Source organism: Trachinotus anak, unplaced genomic scaffold, assembly GCF_046630095.1.
Source record: "Trachinotus anak isolate AG129_WGS33_773 ecotype Australia unplaced genomic scaffold, CSIRO_AGI_Tana_v1 ptg000014l, whole genome shotgun sequence".
In the NCBI taxonomy this organism is placed as follows: Eukaryota; Metazoa; Chordata; class Actinopteri; order Carangiformes; family Carangidae; genus Trachinotus; species Trachinotus anak.
The window spans coordinates 19,943,887-19,963,541 of NW_027273865.1; the positions used below are offsets into that span (position 1 = coordinate 19,943,887).

Genomic DNA, 19,655 nt, shown 5'->3' on the forward strand with positions numbered 1-19,655 from the left:
CTGTGATGGTTTTACCATCAGACCCCAGAGAGACACAACTGTGCCCAGAAGAGCCAAGAAAATCTTTTAAATCCCGCTTTACTTGTTCATTGCTCTGTTTAGAGAAGACAACAAGGGCTGGGAGCAATTCAGCAGAAACCACAGTGGAATGCAGTCTGTAAGGTAAAGTGTGTAATCTGATGGCTGTTAATATGTGTGCAAGTGTACAGGAAGTTGTTTTTAAAATTGCAGGGAGTCAGTTTTCCAGATAATAACAGCTCATCCCTTCATTCCTTCCATTCTTTTTTCCTAGTGCATTTCTTCTCTACCTCAACTTTTTTGCTTTTTACTTTTTCGTCACAAGTTTATAGATTGTGTTTGGTTAAGTTTGTTTGTATGTGTGTGTGGTCATTGCCGTGTTAAATTCAACGAGCACATAAAAAAAACTCTTACAGTAAAACTACTTAGGTTTCACCAGAAGCTTATTTATCTCCAGGAGTCTTCAGCCTTTGAAGTGATGTTCACAGAGTGTTAGCTGATCCTATAAAAACTGTCTATATTTCCTTATCTGTCTGTCTCCTTAATGACAATTCTCATATTAATATGAAGTTGATACAACAGGCACGGTTGTTTTTGGTTTCACAGCTGCCAAGAAAACAATCTCAAAATCTGAAAAACAGAGTGCTGTCAGAGACAAAAATGTGTGGAGGGTGGAGGCGTCCTGTTTTTCCGAAACCTCTCTCTGTTTGTTTGTATGAAAACAACTTGAACAATGTTGTTCTCAGCTAATTATGGTTATGTATAATTGGGCCTGGGCTCAAGTGTGTGTGTGTGTGTGCGTGTGCGTGTGTGTGTGTGTGTGTGTGTGTGTGTGTGTGTGTGTACCTGTGGCCTTCTCAGGGTTGTTACACATAAAGCAAAGCCAACCTCCTTCTTCCTCACTGTATCCAAACAGGTCGAAGAAACGCACCTCCTCCAGCTGGATCTGCAGACTGTCCAGGTCCTGAAGGCAGAGGGAAAGAAAACAGAGAGAAACACATGAAATCACTGTGCATCACAAATACATCGAACCGTCCAACAATATATCCAATTATATATATTTATTTATTTAGTTTCCTACATAATACAGCCGACAGTAGGGCTACATTATATTTAGTAAATAATTAAAAATTATGTGATAATAAGAAAATACTAAAAAACAATATATATATATATATAAAATTAAAATAAAAAAATTGTTTTGTTTTGTTTTCAAGACAGGGGTGTCACTGCACATCCTTATACACAGCAGCTCTTCATCTCCAGCTTCAAAAAAAATACAGCGTTTCAAATGGGTTTTTTAACCAACAGCACCACTGAAGTGCTACATCTACACAGTGTCACTGAAATAAACAAATAAAAATAAAAATAAACAAAAGGATGAAACCTTCCAAACCAAAGTGGCTTTGCTCACAGCTAGCTGCTGCAGTGAAAGCTGCTGGCTGCTGTTTGTACACATTGTGGCTTGTGAGGTGTTTTTGAATGGCGTCAGACTGAGATTGAACAAACACAGGATCAGAGAGCTTTAGATATGGGTTTATAGACGACACTGATGCATCAGCACTGATCCTGATCCTCTGGACCTGCTCAGGGCAGCGCTGCTGTTTATTTTACACACATCTAACACACTGTTAGGACAGAGAGCAAAGAGAGGAAAAAGCGAAGTGGACCTACAGACCTACAGAGGAGGTTTGGTTAGCCCATAAACACAAAGAAGTGAACGTCAAGTTAAAGTCAACTGTGCATCTGTATTTGTGTGTGTGTGTGTGTGTGTGTGTGTGTGTGTGTGTGTGTGATAGAATAGAAGGTAATGGAATCCTAGACCCCCATTATAAATCCCTAAAGACCCCCTGCACATGGTAAGAGTTATACTTCACTTTAAATACACACAAGCACACTTCAGTGACACTTAAACCCTTGAGATAATACATATTTATCTTAGGGTTGTTTGGAGAGAAAGAGGACCATTTCATGAGATGATGGATTACTGTCATTAGCCTTCATGAGAAAGAAGCAGTCTCATTCCTGTGAGCGTCCAGACTGTATTTACGTATGATTCTGTAGCCATATCTTCCTAACCTACAGCTTATCTCTGTGTGGGTGTCCTCATGTGGTGATCGCTCATATGTGGTTCATAAATCTCTCCATTATGAGTTCACAGTTTAAAAATCCTGTAATAATGAACCTGTGCTTCATTATTTCTCTGACCCTCTCTGAACTCTGACCCTGCTGCAATTCTTCCACATTTTCTGATGATCCTTTTAAAAAGAGGAGAGGTTTCTCAGACTCACAGGAAAGGCCCGCAGGGAGCTGGATCTACATGAATGTAAGAAAAACAGGTAGCTGAGCTGCTGGTGTGTTCGACCTTCCGTCCTTGACGGTAACGAGCAAGGATGTAAATGTGAAAAATGTTTTTTTAAGTGTGCATCCCCTTGGACCACTCAAACCTGGACTAAAACCCACATTTCAGCACACACACATACAGTTCTGGCCATAAACAAGTGCACATTTGATTGAAAGAGTGGCAGAGCATTTAGATTCACCCATACATCAGAGCTTTCTCTGTGTTGTTACAACTGAAATAGTTGAGGTGAAGGGGCTTTGCCTGCGGACAAAGATAAACGAGGACCATGTGTGGCTGAGAGAGACGGACATCTGTGGGTTTACATGAACATTAATATTCTGATATGATTCAGAGCACTGAGTGGTCTTCAGAAGACACATGTTGCAAGAGAGAAAAACTGATTATGATTAGTGGAAAATCCAGATGTGTGCAAGAGAGAGAGAGAGAGAGAGAAAACAATAAAATAGATTAAGAGAAGACAATGAAGGAAAGTAAGAGAGAGAGATGGATCTGAAAAAGAAAAAAAGAGCCGCTACAAATAGTGATACATTTACCAAAGTACTGTACATTACTTGACTATTTTCATGCTCTGCTGCTTTATATCTCTACTCCACTACGTTTCAGATGGAAATACTTTTTACCTACATTTATGTGACAGCTATATTCACATAGATTTAGCTATGTTAACGTAGTTCACGTCTTCATGTTCCTGTGAAGGGAGCTTTCTAAAGCTTGAAAATCTCAGTTTTGGCTTAAGGCTTAAATTGTACCTTACTCCTATCTGGTGAGGCAGTCCACTCTGAGCTCCAAAACCACTCTTCAGAAACCTATGGCTGACATTACAGAGGCTACGTCCATCTTTATCTACACTCTATGACTTTTACTTAATGTTTTAACTTGTAATGACTTATTTTCTATATTGTTGTCCTGGCACTTTTATTTAAGTAAAGGATGGGAATACTTATATCTCTGAACGGTGGCGATGTTGGATAAAAAAGTTAAATGCAGGATATTCATTCAATAATGCTACATAGCTGAAGGTTGTTTGAGTCAAATTGGAAAAACTGCCAATTGTTCCACTTGAGGCTGACAAAGTGGAATCGCTCCCAGCAGTTCCTTATTTAATCATTTTGGCCTTTCCAGTAATCTTCATCCCTATGAGTTTTGTTTTATAGAGACAATGAAAAGAGCATTTTTTTTGGATTCGACAATCCAACTCATGCCTAATCAAATACCAGTGTAATTAAAATATCATTGTTTACTGCTTACAAAGCAAAGCTGAATCTGAATCATCTATTCTCTAAAAAGCAACAAGCAAAAGAAAAAAACGGAAGCGGAAAGGTGTTAAAAGACGGGCTGTGAGTCAGATGTTGAGCAACAATGTGGAGGAGTGAATACAGAGCCCAAATATGAGCACAGAAAAATGAGTAAGATAGCCACAGTCCGGGTGGTGCCAGGTTTGTCACTGTAACACAGAGCTGTCAGCCAATAATGCATCACAAGTCATTTGTATATAACTTGAATGAGCTTTTAAAGACAAGAGGCTGTAGAGTGACAAATTTGCAGCCGAGCAACAGGTTAATGTGGACAAACACAACCCCATATTTGAATTATCAGAACCAGAGAGGTGGATCCAATAAAGACGCGGCGAAACGAAGGCTGGATTATGTGAGTCTGAACATAATCCATGTATCCTCATGTAACCCCCTCTTCCCTTTCAATACGCGTCCCCATCTCCCTCCATCACCATTTTTAGATTATTATTATAATTCGATCAAGATGCAAGACTGTAACATGACTGCATGACTGACTCATACTGCAGGCTACAACTGCAACAATGGACAGATGCACTGAATCTGTAAAATATGTCCATTTTGAGACATTTTTTCCATTTAAAATTTTCTTAATCAAAAAAAAGTCAATTCAGTCAATAAAGTGAAATAATTCCACTTCTTTTCCATATAGTCTCACTTAAATTTGTAATTTTATTAAAACCCTTGATTTAAAAAATCTCAAATCCTAGTTGTGATGTTTTTTTGGAACAATTTTAAAGAATCTGAACTGTTAAAGTAACCTAAGACATGAGACATGAGACACGAGAGGAGAGATGAGATTTTAGGAGGGACAGAGGAGAGAAAGCCGGTGGGAAAAGGAGACAAGAGGAGGAGAGAGAGGGGGGAGTGTATGCCAGGAGAAAGGCAAGTGGATGAGAGGTAGGAATGTTGGAAAGGGATGAAGATGGATAAACAAGACACAGGCTTTATTTATGTCCGTCTTGTCTTTCTTTCAGGGCATAGATGTGTGTGATCCTTTAAGTCCTTCTGCTCCTTCAGCTCCTGCTTTCTTCTCTCCTTCCTTCCTCCAAAAGTCTTTATCTAATCTCAGCCTCAGCCGAGCCGTTAGCTTTATTCTATCTCTCGGTTTTCAGCCTCCATCCTTCCTCCTCTTTCTCCACTAAACTTTATCTCCACCACAGTTGTATCAACAAACTCTCTCACACTGGGCAAAAGAAGGAAAGAAGGTGAAACAACACTTGTAAAGTATCTCTTCAGTCTCAGGCTTCCACTTTGCTCAGTCTCCCATCATGCGTCTTTCCTCTTTTCCTTTTTCGCTTCCTTTTCTCTCTGACCAGATCCTCTTTTACGGGAAAATTACCCAATGTCTATGTTATCCTGCATTTATTTATAACTGGATGTCTTCTTACAATGCAGCACTTGATCATAAGTCCTAATCCTCTCCTTGAACGGCCTTGATCCCCTTCGGTCATCCCTTTCTTCACATCTCTCAGACCATCCTCTCTCCTCATTACATCCCAGGTCAACCCTCTTTTTTATCCTCTCTTTAAGGTTTGATGCTCCATCCATCTCAACTTCCTACACCAGCTTTCTATTACCTCTGTGTCATAAAACTACTAAACTGAGTTGTCAGAGGCTATACATAAGTCCCTCTTAAATCTCTGAGGCATCATGAAGCCGTATAGTCTCCCTTTAAATTTCACTGTCAGAACAGATATAATTGCTAACCTTTTCAGTCTCATATAGTCAATAGCTTTCCGCCTTCTACATCCCGTCTCTCCTCATTTTCCACTACATGTTTCTGATTGGCCGACGATGACAGGAGCGAAGCTGTAGGCCTGATGGAGACAGAATGAAAGTAAAGAGGAAATGCTGTGCATATGGATGAAGGGTAAGGTTGTGACCCTCTCTCCTGTTAAATCTCATCCTCTTTTTTATGTGGTTTTTCTTGGTGCTCCCTGAAGAAATGAGACTGAACAAAACAAAGACATTAAAATTCATTCTGTCGGAGGCAGTATTAGTCAAAACTGACTTTATTAGGCCGACTGGGTGCATACGTCACTGATCCACAGCAAAGAATCTGGTCGGTCGGGAGCTGAACCGGGACTCGCCTGCTCAGAGCTTTAGCGCCCACAAGGTATCAGGTCACCCCCACAGAAAAGTTAACATATCTTTAGTTTCAGAATCAGTATCTTCATATACGACAGACAAGCGTATCAGTTACCTTGCTAAGAAAGCGAAAAAGCATTTTGAAGATAAGGTTAAGGTCAGGTCTACCAGTTGAGGCCAGCTGAGATCAGTACCAGGTGAACTTAACTGGTGGATTAGCAGGTAAATCAGAGATTTTAATGGAGTGTAAAGGCAGAGGTTTACGATCATATTTGAACTGTTAAGCGTCACACATGATGATATTGCTATGTAGAAAACATTAGCAATAACAGCTGTTTACTCACCAGTCTAGAAGAAACTTCAAGCAAGTTCAGCATCAAACTTTGTTCCTTTACTCACCAAAAGCTGTCTCCAGTGGTGGAGAGCGACGCCAACGTACTTCTACTGAAGTTAGCACGCAAACCAGCTTTATGGCGACATATAGTGACTCACTTTAGCCTCCAGTCAGCTGTAGCAGTAGCAAATGTAGTGCTGCTCAGAAGGTGTATTATAACCTCTTGTATTGTAAAGACAACAATGGCTGAAGAGAAACAGTAAACCTCTACATGAACTGCATGAGTGGACATCGTCCTGCTCGCCTTCAAACATGTATGTATTTGGTTTTATGTGAATGAGACTGAATCTGTGTACGCGTGTGTGTGTGTGTGTGTGTGTGTGTGTTGGTATGTTCAGGACCCATATGGTAACCATAGCTGCTCCATCTCACTGCAGCCACTACACACATTCAGAGAAAGACAAACGACAGCTGTAATTTTCTTTGGGCGTCCAATTATTTCCTGGCGACCACTTAGCTTGTCACGTTATGAAGGGGCAGCACGAGGAACACCACCCACATCCACCTCCTTCCAAAAACAGACACTGAAATAGGCACACGTGTCCTCATAAACACACACCCACACCCAGCTTTTGTCTTGTTCAGTAAAGCTTTCTCGCTGCAACTCAATCTTTTACACAGACATGATAAAGATGAGCGGTCAGGGTGAGCGGAGGCCTTGTATACAAAAATGTCCATTTATTTCCATATCTAAACAAAGTGGATGTTGAAGTTTTTTTTTTCTTTTTTCACTACTGATGACTTCATCCTCTCTCTCAGAGACAGATATCTTTTTGGAGGAAGCGGCACGTGCACACTCATATAGCAACACACACACTCTGTGGGTCCAGTACCTTCCTGTGTAGGGTGACATGCTGTGTCATGGCCATGGGAAAACTGTGAGCTCCTTTTAGCTGCGTCTTCTCCCAAAGGGAAGCCAGTCTCTGGACACACTTGTCCCTGGAGCACAGAGGGACACTGGACTTACTCTGGTTGAGAGGGAAAAAAAAATAAATGAACACCAAACATAAACATGATCAGGTTAGAATACAGGGAGAAACGTGGGCAAGGTGGAGAAAAAAGGTTGTCAAACAAAGCTGGTCTTGTTTTACTTTCAGTAGACAGATGCAACCACTTTTTACATTCCAGGATATTTACATTCCAGCACATTTTTTAACTGTAAAGCTCTACAAGGTTTTTTGAATCAACATATTTCAAGCTTACAGTTTCACCTTTTACTCCTGTCCAAAGGACATGAAAGTTGTTGGTAACAACTCTTCTCTTTAAGTATTACAAATACAGGGATTATAAAATTAATGCAGCATCCAAATTACATTAAAAGATATACTTCAGCGACATGGAAAGCTTGATAGTTGTAGATAACATGTTTTATGTTTTAGGAGCTGAATATCTGAGTTCACCTGTAGATGCAGCAACATGATGTGAATCCAAAGATGAGGCTGCCGGCTGCTCAGGTTGAAACAGGACTTGGCGTACAGGCAGTAGTGGCCCTTCAGTGGACAAGAGAACGACAGCTTGGCCACACAGCCTCGATTTGAATCTGTGTCGCACACACACACACACACACACACACACACACACACACACACACACACACACACACACACACACACACACAGAGAATGAAACCAATAAAACTATTCATTTTTACCAGTTGCTCAACCACTCTTAATTGGCTCTCTGTGCATGTGCCTTTGTGTCTCATTTGTGGCACATATGGACTTGTGTAACCTTGGGAGCATATTTACAGAGTGACTCATAGCATCCAAGGACGATCTCGTAATCATCAGAAAACGTCTTCTCTTCCTAGCACCACCTCCCACAAACTTCAACCCCTCTACCAGAGAGACAGAAACCACTGAACAGTTTCTGTGTGAAATCATCTACTACATCAGACTGGTGATCAAAGTGAAATAATGAAGGTTTATTTTTTCATTCCAGTGTTTCATTTTTATTTCCATCATTCTCTTATACCGGAAAATAAAATAATATGGAAATATAAAAATGAATTTCATGAAACACAGTTTGTCCTTTAAAGCAATAATTACATATTTTGACTGGACTGCAACAGCAGGGCGAGCTCTACAAATGCAAGTGAGCAATGAAGTTAAATTATTGGTCAGCCAATAGTTTACACCATTGGTTGGTCAGCCAACTAATTAACTACTTTGCCGCTAGATTCACTGACTTTTCAGACCCTTTTTTTTTTTTTTTTTTTAAATTACCTTTCACATGTAAATTTAGCCAAAATTACAGCACAGATGTTGTCTTTAACTTCTGCGTATGGTGATTTTGTCAGACAATGTTGTGGTTATAAAAGAATATTAAAGGACAGGATTTTAGCAGAGCGATAAGCAGCTTGGAAGTGACTACTGGTTAACATGCAGACGTAAATGTATTTAATTACTGTATATGTGAAAATGGAGAGGAGGAGGGAAGGGAACAAAAAGTGAAACTATCTACACTTCAGGTGACTGAGGCGGTTTATAAGAAAACTCAACCTTAATGTGTTACTTCTTACATGTCAAAGAGTTCCCCTGGCTACATAACATATTATATAACAGATCTGTACCTTCTTCTTCTGTTCACTGCACAGAGGCAGAAGATCAATAACAGTGTAAGAGAGTAACAGAATAACAGTTAACATAGAAGATGTCCTAAAAGTGCACAAAGACACAGTTATTTCAATTCATGTGTGTTTCTACTGCTTCACTCATTAGCACAGGTGTGTTTCTAAGAGAGTTTGTTGTATGTTTATTCATGTCAGCCTGTGTGTGTCTGTGTGTGTCTGTGTGTGTGTGTGTGTGTGTGTGTGTGTGTGTGTGTGTGTGTGTGTGTGTAGATATTTGGACTGAGCATAGATGTGCATTTGCACTCTTCTGTGTAATCCTCGTCCACTGAGACGAAGGGTCAGCAGCTCATGTGTAGGTCAGCCAGCAGCACGATGACATCATCCAGCTGAGACCCCCCTGTGACATCATATCCTAAGTGCTTGGGGTTGATTGTCATTAGGAGACTTAATACTAAGACAGCAAATGCAAAGCACCAATTATGGGATGAGAAATGGAGCTTGTGTTTATGTGTGTGTGTGTGTGAGGCCAAAGGTGGAGTCTGTTATTTTTTTGTCGTTTCCTGTTTTGAATGTGTGCATACATGTGCGTAAGTGTGTGTGTTCTTGTCGTGTGACTCCTGCCTCCCTCCCAGTTAAAATGACATTAAGGCCGAAGGCGGAGCAACAACATCCCCTCCTGTCAATCAACATATCATCACCTCTCATGTACACGAGTCATGTCGTGTTTTGACCCGGTGCTGCGTGTCCGTGTGTGTGTGTGTGAGCTTTGTCTGTTCAAAAGAATATAGGTGGAGCTCACTGCTGCAGATGGCTCATAGGGCTACAGAGAGGAATGTACTGTCCGACTGCATAAACGTGAGTGTTGTGGAGTGTGCACTGATGTGTATTGTTGAATTTGTGCTTGTGCACATTGCACATTCATGTCTAAATGTGCCTGTTTAGTGTACGTGTGCACAAGCTAATGTACCTTCTCAATTACATATCTTATATTGGCATAGATTTATGTGAATGATTAATATCACACAAAATGATTTATCCGTTTGGGAGGGGCTGATCAAGTAAAAAAAAAAAAAAATCTGATTCAACATGGGGAAGGTGCTGACAGGCGCTGCTAAAAGATGACAATGAGGTCTGAACTCAAGTGAAGCAAATCAAATTGAGAAATGGAAACTAAGCAGAAATCACTAGACATGAATGAAAATAAAATATGAAATCCCTGATTATGAGAGGATTGAGCGGGGAAACACAGAAATGGATTACAAAGTATTAGAAAATGGATTAGATTAGTCTGGAGACGTAAGGGGTTTTTCATTTCATAGTTTTGAACTATGAATGAACTGCTTGACCCCTTGTCCAAAATCTCCCGTAGGTGCTCAGTTGGTTTGGGATCTGGTGACTGTGAAGGCCATAGCATATGATTCTCATCGTATTCATACCCCTCAAACCACTCAGTGACCCCTCGTCCCCTGTGGATGGGGGCTTTTGTCATCCCATTTCTCCACTCATTTTACAGATCTTTCCTTTAATTTGTCACCCATCAGAATATACTTCATGAATACTACACATGTACACACAACTTTCATCTGTTTCTACTTAGACCTGATTATATTGTGTAGATGTAACTAAATACAATGACCCTGCCCACCTCAAAACAAATCTTTGCCTCTATACCTTGATTAATTTTTCCATTAACAAACTAGCTCCATGACAGTGCCCCACAGGGTCTGGCTCACAGTCTTTACATTACAGTATATTCTTTCACTCCAGATTAAGAACAAGTACAGGTCAATATGGGGTTTGCAACTGAATTAGATCCCATGAAGAGTGTAGAACAGACTGATACACCTTATTCCACTGTGCCATAGAGCTCCAACTTCCTTTTAAGAGGCAGAAACCAGAAGCATTAACCTGTAAGAAGTTCTCAAACATACGACATTGACTAGTCACATTTTCTAAAAACTACACTGCCCAGATATTTAAGAAAATTTTTGACCTTTTTAAAAAAATGAAACTACATAACTGTGACTCACTTTTAAATATTTGCATGCTTAGTAGGAACAAATGAGCTTGGGACTGAAAGCCACAAACAGGGTAAGGAAATCAGAAACTAGCGAAGTGGACATTGTTTGTCTTGGTGTTTTCATCGGATTTGTTGACAATAAGAAACTTTCTCATGCATGGTCTTTGTTTTTTGCATAACATGCAAACCCGTGGGTGAGGTCAGAGGGAGACATAAAGTATTGCAGTAAGAAAAATATTGTGCCTCGTGTGTGTGTGTGTGTTTGTATATGTGTGTGTGTGTGTGCCTCTGTTCAAATGTAGTAACAATAATCATTCCCATCTGGTCTTTCACATCAAAGAATCCATCTAAGGCCATATTAAAGACTAACATTCCTGGGGGAGATAAAATTAAATGCAAAATGTGAAAGAAAAAAAAATTGCTGTGCTCCTCAGACACTAAACTGCTGTCGTTGAGGATAGAGCTGTAGTTCATGACACACATATTCCCCAGGAAAATCATACAATGCTCCTCACCAACAGGTGACATAAAGCATACAAAAAGTCAGAGTCAGTGTCTGTCCAATACAACAAGTATTCAGGACTATAACTAACACTGTGGCAGAGGGAGTAAAATCCCACACATATGCCCTCTGGATTGGATTAAAATCACTGATCAGCAAGCAATATTCAAATCAAACTACTCCCTTTGGTGTAATAAATCTCTTTCTGATCGGAGCTTAAGAGAAACGAATCAACTGACTGACGGCTGACTGCTGTGCGAGGCTGCATCAGTTTGTGTGTCTGTGGGATAGTGAGTGACAGCGGGAAGGAGGCAGGAGAAGAGGAGGTTTATTCATGAAGCGATGTCATTAATCAACCCCAGCCGCCACATCTGACTGTAATCTCGTTCAGGTTCAGCAGGTTACACAAACTGTGTTTACTGCATAAACCAGTAACACTGTCACCAAATGGGTTTTTAACACTGACAAAGCTGTTCACATTACCTTCTATCACACACTGCTCTGGTATGGGGATCTGCTGCATGATTTCTCTGCAGAACTCTCTGATTGTCTCCATATTGTCTCTTAGATGGATGAAGAGTCTGTCAGCTTCCCCCTGCTCCTCCTTCTCTCCATCTTTCTCTCTGCTTTCACCTCTCTCTGCCTCTTTGACCCCTCTGTCCAGGGCAGTGGTGAGGGGCAGGGGGCCGTCACCAGCCAGTTTCCTGTCTGTCGGTGGTGCTTCCTGGTTTTCTGAGTGCTGATTAGGCAAAGTGTTGTTGGAGGAGATGCTGTCTGGATTTAGCTCCACTCCGTCACCATCCTCCACAGTGTCTGAGTTGATGAAGCGTGAGCGCACAGCGTGGAGAGCCAGGCTCTTTGACCTGAGGGAGAAATAAAAGAGTTAGTTAGTCCTACAGCACTGAAGATCTGAACAATTCAAAATCTGTCTGCTTCCTCCACATCTGCTTCCTCCACACTGAGGTTTGTGTGTTTTGACCCCTTACAAGTACAGGGTTTGGTTTGGCTCCAGGGCTCTGTGGGGAAACTACTGAAGCAAAAAGCTATGAGGGGATATTACTGACAGTCATTTTCTAACAATTAAGAAAAGAATATTAAACAGAAAATGTCTACATTTCTTCACGTGGCAGAAGAACTGTGGTTTTTACTGAAGATACTGCACCTTTGTGATCAGTGTGTGTTGTAAGAACACTGCTGTCTTTACCTTTTCAGCATTGCTCATGTTCTCGTTAAGCAATCATGACATATAACTTTAAGTTTATGGCTAACTTGTCCAGATACTTTCCTCTGGATAGGCTTGAATTGTCTTTGATAAACAGACACAGCGTGAAGTCTTCTTACCCAAAGAGATCTCTTGTTAATTTGACTCAATTGGATCAAACAGGCGACACAGTGACAGTGAAGACAATCTATTCTTCATAAAAACAAATGTTTATGATTGAAGCAGATTCTCAGACTGGGCACAGTTAATGTAACACACTAACCCACCTGTTGAATCTCATCTCTCGTCTCTCCTCCCTGACAGCTTGGCTCAGGCTGTAGCATCGCAGGGAGGCAGGAGAGTCCTCCTCCACCTCCTCCTCCTCCTCCTCCTCCTCCTCCTCAACCACCTCCTCTCCCATTTTCTCCTCAAATGTCTGGATCTGCACCTGCAGCTGCTGCTGCTGCTGCTGCTCCGAACCACCTCCTCCTTTTCCTCCCCCTGGAAGAGATGCACGGGGAGATGCCGGACACGCCTCGTCCACCCTGCAGCACACACACACAGACACAGAGGGGCAAATGTTTGGATAGCAGGTTATGGGCACGTGAGATGAAGCCAGGCAGACACGTTTGGATGGATTCAGCAGCCTCACTTGCTGCGTTCCTGTCATTCTGCTTAGCTTTTCTGTCATTCTCTTGCCCACCCTTTTCCCCTGCCCTGTCTCTTTCTGGCTACATCCTCACCTTCTCCCTTCTCTTTTGCTGTCTAACTCTTCCTGTCCCTATTCAATTTTCCACATGTGGCCTTTATAACTTAATCAAAAATCCCACTTGTTTGCTGACAGAATATTTTCAACTGTCCCATTGTTGTTTTCCTCCCGTCTTCACCCCCTGCTCTGTCACTCATAAACAATCCTGCCTCTCTCAGTCCTTCGTTCCCTCTGTCTTACATCCAGAAGACCCAAAGCAAAGCCTCTGGAAGCCTCTGATTCTGAACACAATGTTCTTATTTCGAAGAAAGCTGCGTGTGTCACCCCCCACACTGCGGCCAGATGAATCCCACTCAACTTAGGCACATTAACCCACAAACACATGAACACACACTCACACACTCACAACACATGCATTTTGGAGCACGGTTCATGACTTCCATTTCCTGCTAATAGCAATTATGTATGAAAGAAGTCACTGCAGGACAGAAACGGATATGAAGAATTAAGACTAAAACATTTTAATTATCTATGAATAATAACAGCCCAGATTTTTTCACAAATCACTAATCAGTTCAATGTGTGGGCTTAATATGTGTATTGGATTTGATTTCAAAACTCTTGACTACTCTCTGCAAACACTATTGAAATGATCTTAATAATGATGTTATGTGCAAAACATCAACAATCACACAGGTGTGTGCAACTACTTCCTGCAGTAGTTTGTTGCAATATGTACAAAACACAGTATCAAGTATTCACTTACATACTCACCATCTAAGTTATTTATTCTGAATGGAAAACAATTCTGAATTCCCACCAACATAAATCCATTTCTGTTTATGAATGTTTTTTCGTGACAGATTCAAAGTATCAATCTGTCTCATTATTATTCTTATTGTTAAATCCACACACTACGCAGGCACTAGTTGAGCAATTGAGAGCACACATGGGGAAATCCTACTGTGAGGGGCCCATACTGGAGGAATGGTAACACTGACAGGACAGGAATAGAGACAATGTCAAAGCAGAGTTTTAACTACGACATAAACCTGTTCACATTTCAATGTTTAACTGTCTTGGTGTTAGCTTTAGGGTCTGACCACTAAGGGTTTTCATACACTAATATAAAATGCAATCACCTGCAGCAGTTTCAAAGTGACTTCACCTGTGACACATTCTAATTCAGTCAGCTGACACCAGCAACGCCAGTCAGCTGATACCTTGTGGTGAGCCCATAGTGGTAGCTCTATGGATCAAATGTGTTCATGGAATATATATAAGAGGATAAAAAAGCCTGTTAGTCTATGTTAGCATGATTTTCCAACCTGCAGCATGTGGTCATGTTCTCCTCCAGCCGTCTCCCCAGCAGTCTGGCCATAGCTGTGAAAGAGTTACTCATCCTGTAGATGTCTTTCCCGCAGCCTCCCAGTAAAGACGGGTAACGGTCAGTCAGAGCTCTGATCTCCAGCAGCAGCGTGTGGTGAAAGCTGTGCTCCATGCTGCCCAGGAGGGACACCAGGTAGACCAACGAGCTGTGAGCATGAGTCTGGAGAAAGGAGACAACAGAGAGAAAAAACTGAACAAAAAGTATGAAAATAAAGAAAGAACAAATAAGTTTACCAACAAGTTGCTTTATTGCACAAAAACATATAGTTTAATGGTTATTTCTAACATTGTGGATCTCTAAGTGCGGCCAGTGTTGTGTTACAGGAAGATTTGGAAGTATTGTTTCACAGCATGTGTTTTGGTGAAGAGAGTGACTATTATCTAATTTGACACACATTAGGTTAACACTTCCAGGCAGGTTGGGGGCTTGGTGTCCTGACAAACATTAATAAATCATGACAAACCATAATAAATGCAAACACATGCAGTTGGCTCTCAGCAAAACTTAGGGAGTATAAACTTCTTCTTTTCCCAATTGCACGCACACACGCACGCACACACACACACACACACACACACACACACACACACACACACACACACTCTTCATCATTCTCAGCCTGCTTTTGTATACACTGTATCCAGAACATAAACAACCTGCTCAGCTTTGACACAGAATAATATGCAGTAAGGTTTAAACGCTCTCTTATGCATATTTGTCGTGCTCTCCAAGGAAGAGTCAAACCTCTCTTTTATATGTTAGTTGTGTAATTACAGCTTGCACTTTCACTTAATCACTATTTAAACTGCTAGGTTTAACCTTGCCCATACTGGATCCTGATCCATAATTAACAACAGCCATGACTTCAACAGGTGTAAATCAGTCAACACAAAAAACATCACGATAACAGACGAACAAAGGTGACATGATTCAGTAACAGCTCTCTTGCAGCGTTTTAGGGTAGAACTGAAGCCACATAAACCCCCCATCTGTGGACAAAAACAAAACCTGGATTTTTTCAAAACGTAAGTCTCTCAGCTTGTAAAACCTCACATTGCTTGGACTAAAAAATGAGAGCTTTAAAGCGCCCCTTCTCCTCCTCCGACAGAGACAAACTGCGATTGATTGATGGAGGGACAGAAAGACGGACAGAGCCAACCTGTGCTCACAGAGCTCAAGCACACCTTGTAACAAGGAGAGAAGAATGCAGTGACTGCATAGTTTGGGCATGTTTCACAAGCTCTCTCTGTAGGATACTAAATTTATATGTGGATGCTAAAACTGCCAGAAAAGGTAGAACTTGACCTTATACTGTAACAAAATGCCAAGCAAGCATTTAGGAGTTTCTGAGCTCCAACATAAAAATGAACCAGGAGCATGCCTGGAGCGCAGGCTGCAGGTACAAAGACTTTACTAAGATGTGTGCTACTTCTGCACCACAGTTCAGGCTTTCATTGTCGAGATGATTCTACTTTTTAAGGACACACTAAAATACTTCCAAACATTACAACATGAGCAGAAATTGCACCATTTACAGTTTGCAAATGATATATTTTACAGTGATATTATTAAAAGTCTGCCAGGTCATGAACGCCTCCTTAATCATTGAATGTCACAGTGTGACAGTGTGACATGTTTAGTTGTCTGGAAAAATCACTTGGCCTTGATTTGATGTCCTAATCAAAATCATTGGTTTGACTCACGACTAAAAAGCAAATGCAAAATCTGCAAACTGTTTACTTTTAAATGAGTTTCCATGTTCTCCAAAAAATTATGGCAGAGGAGCTGATATTTCCCCAAAGTGCTGATCTGACAGGTCACACACACATCTAGAGAAAGAAATCAGTTCTTTCCGCGAATGCATGCACAAATACACAAACACACACACACATAAACATATCCTCTGACAAAACCATAACTTGGGCCCATTCATTTCCATCACTGCATTATCATAATTCCTATAACCATGGGAGCCAGTCTCCTTTGGCAGTAGCACATGTGCGTATGTGTTAGAGATATCTTCATCTGAATGTTGAATGATTCAGAGTTTAAAAAAAAAAAAAAAACTAAAGAAAACACTGCACTCTATCCAGTGACAAGCCAAATCCTCTCTCTGCTCATGAACCAGTTTTTTTTTTCCTTCTTTCTTTCTTTGTTTGCTTGGTTACTTAGTTTCTCCTGATTCTCCATCAGCAAACTGATCTCTCTGCTTCCTTTGGAGCTGCAATCTGCTACTAAACCACCAACTCGCTCACTAAGAAGGTCCATGGAGGTACTGCTGGGTGCATGAATGTGCTTTCTTTCCCAGTGAGCAGTAGTGACAATAATTATATTGTGTCTGTCAAGGGAGAGGATCATTTTCATTTTGAAATCAACTCATTTCCACCTGAACTGAGCAATTTCAGCACAAAAGACTTCCCCACGTACAACTTCCCTCATCAAAACAAAACAACAAATAAGCCCATATATTGATTTAACAGGCAAAAAAGAAGTTAAACTTAAACTTGTGACCCCAATGGTTGGCAACAACTGCTCTACTGTTTAAAATAATTTCTAAATAAAGGTGTAATTTGTTTAGTAATTCAGCTTTTATTTTGGCTTGTAAAATAATTGTTTTATAGATATCATGATTAAAACCAGGTGATCAGAAAAAGAGAAATGCGTCTATGATATAGCGCAATGCAGTCTTAGTTTGTTCTAGGAATAATATGTATATTGTTTGTGTGTTTACTGAGTTAGTACTTTAAGAATTACCTGAGGTGAATCCACACGTCTCTGAATCAACGTCAATGGCAAATAAAAATTGTTCATTTTATTAGAGGGCGTATTTCCTACATGACTGCTGGACTGAACGGCATTGTAAAGTGTACAGAGGTTTCTTTTACTCAGAGATCATTGATGAGAATTGTGATATTTTGTGATCAAACAAGCAATAAGCTCAGAAACATAATATAGACTAACTCCCTGTGGGAGGTAAAGGTAGCCAAAGAGAGAGTGTTGTGCAATCCCATTAGAATCAAGTATAAATGCATCTCAGTGAGAGTGTGTGTGTGTGTGTGTGTGTGTGTGTGTGTGTGTGTGGGGGGCAGGAGGCACTCTCCACTGCCATCACCAGGGGGCCTCTGCAGAGGCATTTCCCGGAAAACGTGGTTATTTTCCAAATGGTTCAAATGTGAAGAAAGACAGGACACTGAAGTCCGACCAACTGTGTGAATTTGTGTGTGTGTGTGTGTGTGTGTGTGTGTGTGTGTGTGTGTGTGCGTGTGTGTGTGTGCTGAAGCTGGGCTGGCAGGTTTTTCGACAAGAAGATTGAGGAGGAAGGGAGCTTTTGGAAGAAAGGTTGCCCTGGGGTAATAGAAAACTTTATTATGGTTTCCATCTCCAAGATTTCTGTGTGTGTGTCTCTCTACTGTATCTGTGTATATGTGTGTGTACACGCACGTGTGGACGGGCTACACGTCATCTAGAGGCTTTCGCGATGCATTTTCCCCTTTTCGTCAATTTCCCCAAATTGTCGTTAAATTGCCTTAAATGCACCCAGAGGTAAAGAGAGAGCGGGAACCCTCACCCTGTCCTGCTGTCACCTTCATTACTCTGCACACACACATTTCAGAGTGACTGTAACCTGTGACGTCATCCTACCTGTCATTACAGGGCTGCATGGACAATCCTCTGCACAACACAAGTCAACAGATCTGTAACCATGTGTCAGGGATGCTGACCTGGTGAGTGTGCAGATGCTGGGATGCATGCACACCACACTGCCTGGTGTGTGTCTTGTATCATCCTCTGTATTGGTCTTCTGTCCTTTTAGGTTTGCAAGCGTTTACTGTGTTGCTATGTAACACAAACCTTTTTTTCCCCCCAAGTTTTTTTTCAAGCCTGGCCAACAAACAGATCTCATCAAAACCACTTTCAGATGTGAAAGAAAGATAATATAAACAAAGGATTTATGATTTTTAATTTAAAATCCTCAGTTGAATTAGACTAATGCTGTGTCTCAAATCGGATACTCCAGTCGGTACACTCACATTTAGTACACAGGATACTCACTGGCATAGTGTGTGAATTTTGACAGCGTGGTGTCCCAAATCAAACCCTGCTGTTGTGCACTCATTGAAAATGGCGATTGCAACATATGACTGTGATTGTTGCCCACCTGCCGGCTGCTTTGCTCACTGGACTTGAAAATATGTTGGCCACTCCCCTTGCATTACCTAGCCAAGATGACAACCGTTGAGGGTGAAAAGTGTACGTTGTTTTACTCTATATGCACTGGATGTTGCCGTAGCAATATTTAGGTAGGTAATGCACCCAACAACCTTTCACTAAAACCACAAACGTCAACCTGAAATGTTGTCCTTCTCCGTGTCGCAGAATTAAAGATGCTTCCATTTTCATTCAGACTTTGACCAGCTGGTGGTGCTAGAGAAGAAGTCAGATGATCACCAAAAGCTTTAGGATTCATCCTCTGAGCACCATGATTTCATTGCAATTCATTGTAGAGTTGTAGAAATTCTTCAGTCTGTGCTAAAGTGGCAGGCTGACCAACTCACTTAAAGTGTCTAAAAATGAACATGGACTTGGTTCAGTTTTTTTTCTCCTCAGAGAAACAGAGCCAGGCAGCTAATAAGACACAATTTAATGACTGACCCTCTGTATGCATGTGTTTCTGAAAAACCTCAGCCTACATCACTGAGTCCTTGTCCACCCCATCAGTCGGCAGCGGTGCCACCTTGCAGTTAGCTCCAGCCGCTAGGCTAATTAGCCTGTAATAAGCAGCTCAAGCGTTTTAGCAGAGGGTCCAGGTCACAGTCAGTAATGGCTGGAACACCACTTTGGACTTCAACAGAAGTGCTATTAGGAGGCAAATGAGCAGCCAAGTCTCCACAACGGCCAAGTATTTAAACATAGGTTGGCCAAAATGAGGCTCATGGGACACATTTAGCCTTAGTCAAAAGTAATTTTGATATCCTTCATCTTCCACAAAGTTAAGAATACTGTATTAGTAGTAGTAGGAGTGTGGTGATACTAGTAATATTCAGAGATTTAAATGCCTTTACTTCATCAGATTAGTGTGAATAAAAAAAAAAACGCACAA

At 41.1% G+C, this 19,655-nt stretch overlaps 1 protein-coding gene across 4 annotated transcripts in view; it reads right to left on the minus strand.

The window, feature by feature from the left end:
- Positions 1-19,655, minus strand: part of veph1 (ventricular zone expressed PH domain-containing 1) — a 76,049-nt gene that overhangs the window by 19,105 nt on the left and 37,289 nt on the right. For all 4 annotated transcript variants that reach the window (XM_071496839.1, XM_071496838.1, XM_071496836.1 and 1 more), the window contains 6 exons: positions 14,493-14,713; positions 12,743-13,000; positions 11,738-12,117; positions 7,561-7,700; positions 6,994-7,128; positions 865-982 (listed from right to left, as the gene is read on the minus strand). In XM_071496839.1, the coding sequence (XP_071352940.1) occupies positions 865-982; positions 6,994-7,128; positions 7,561-7,700; positions 11,738-12,117; positions 12,743-13,000; positions 14,493-14,713 (1,252 nt within the window). The remainder of the gene's footprint in view (positions 1-864; positions 983-6,993; positions 7,129-7,560; positions 7,701-11,737; positions 12,118-12,742; positions 13,001-14,492; positions 14,714-19,655) is intronic.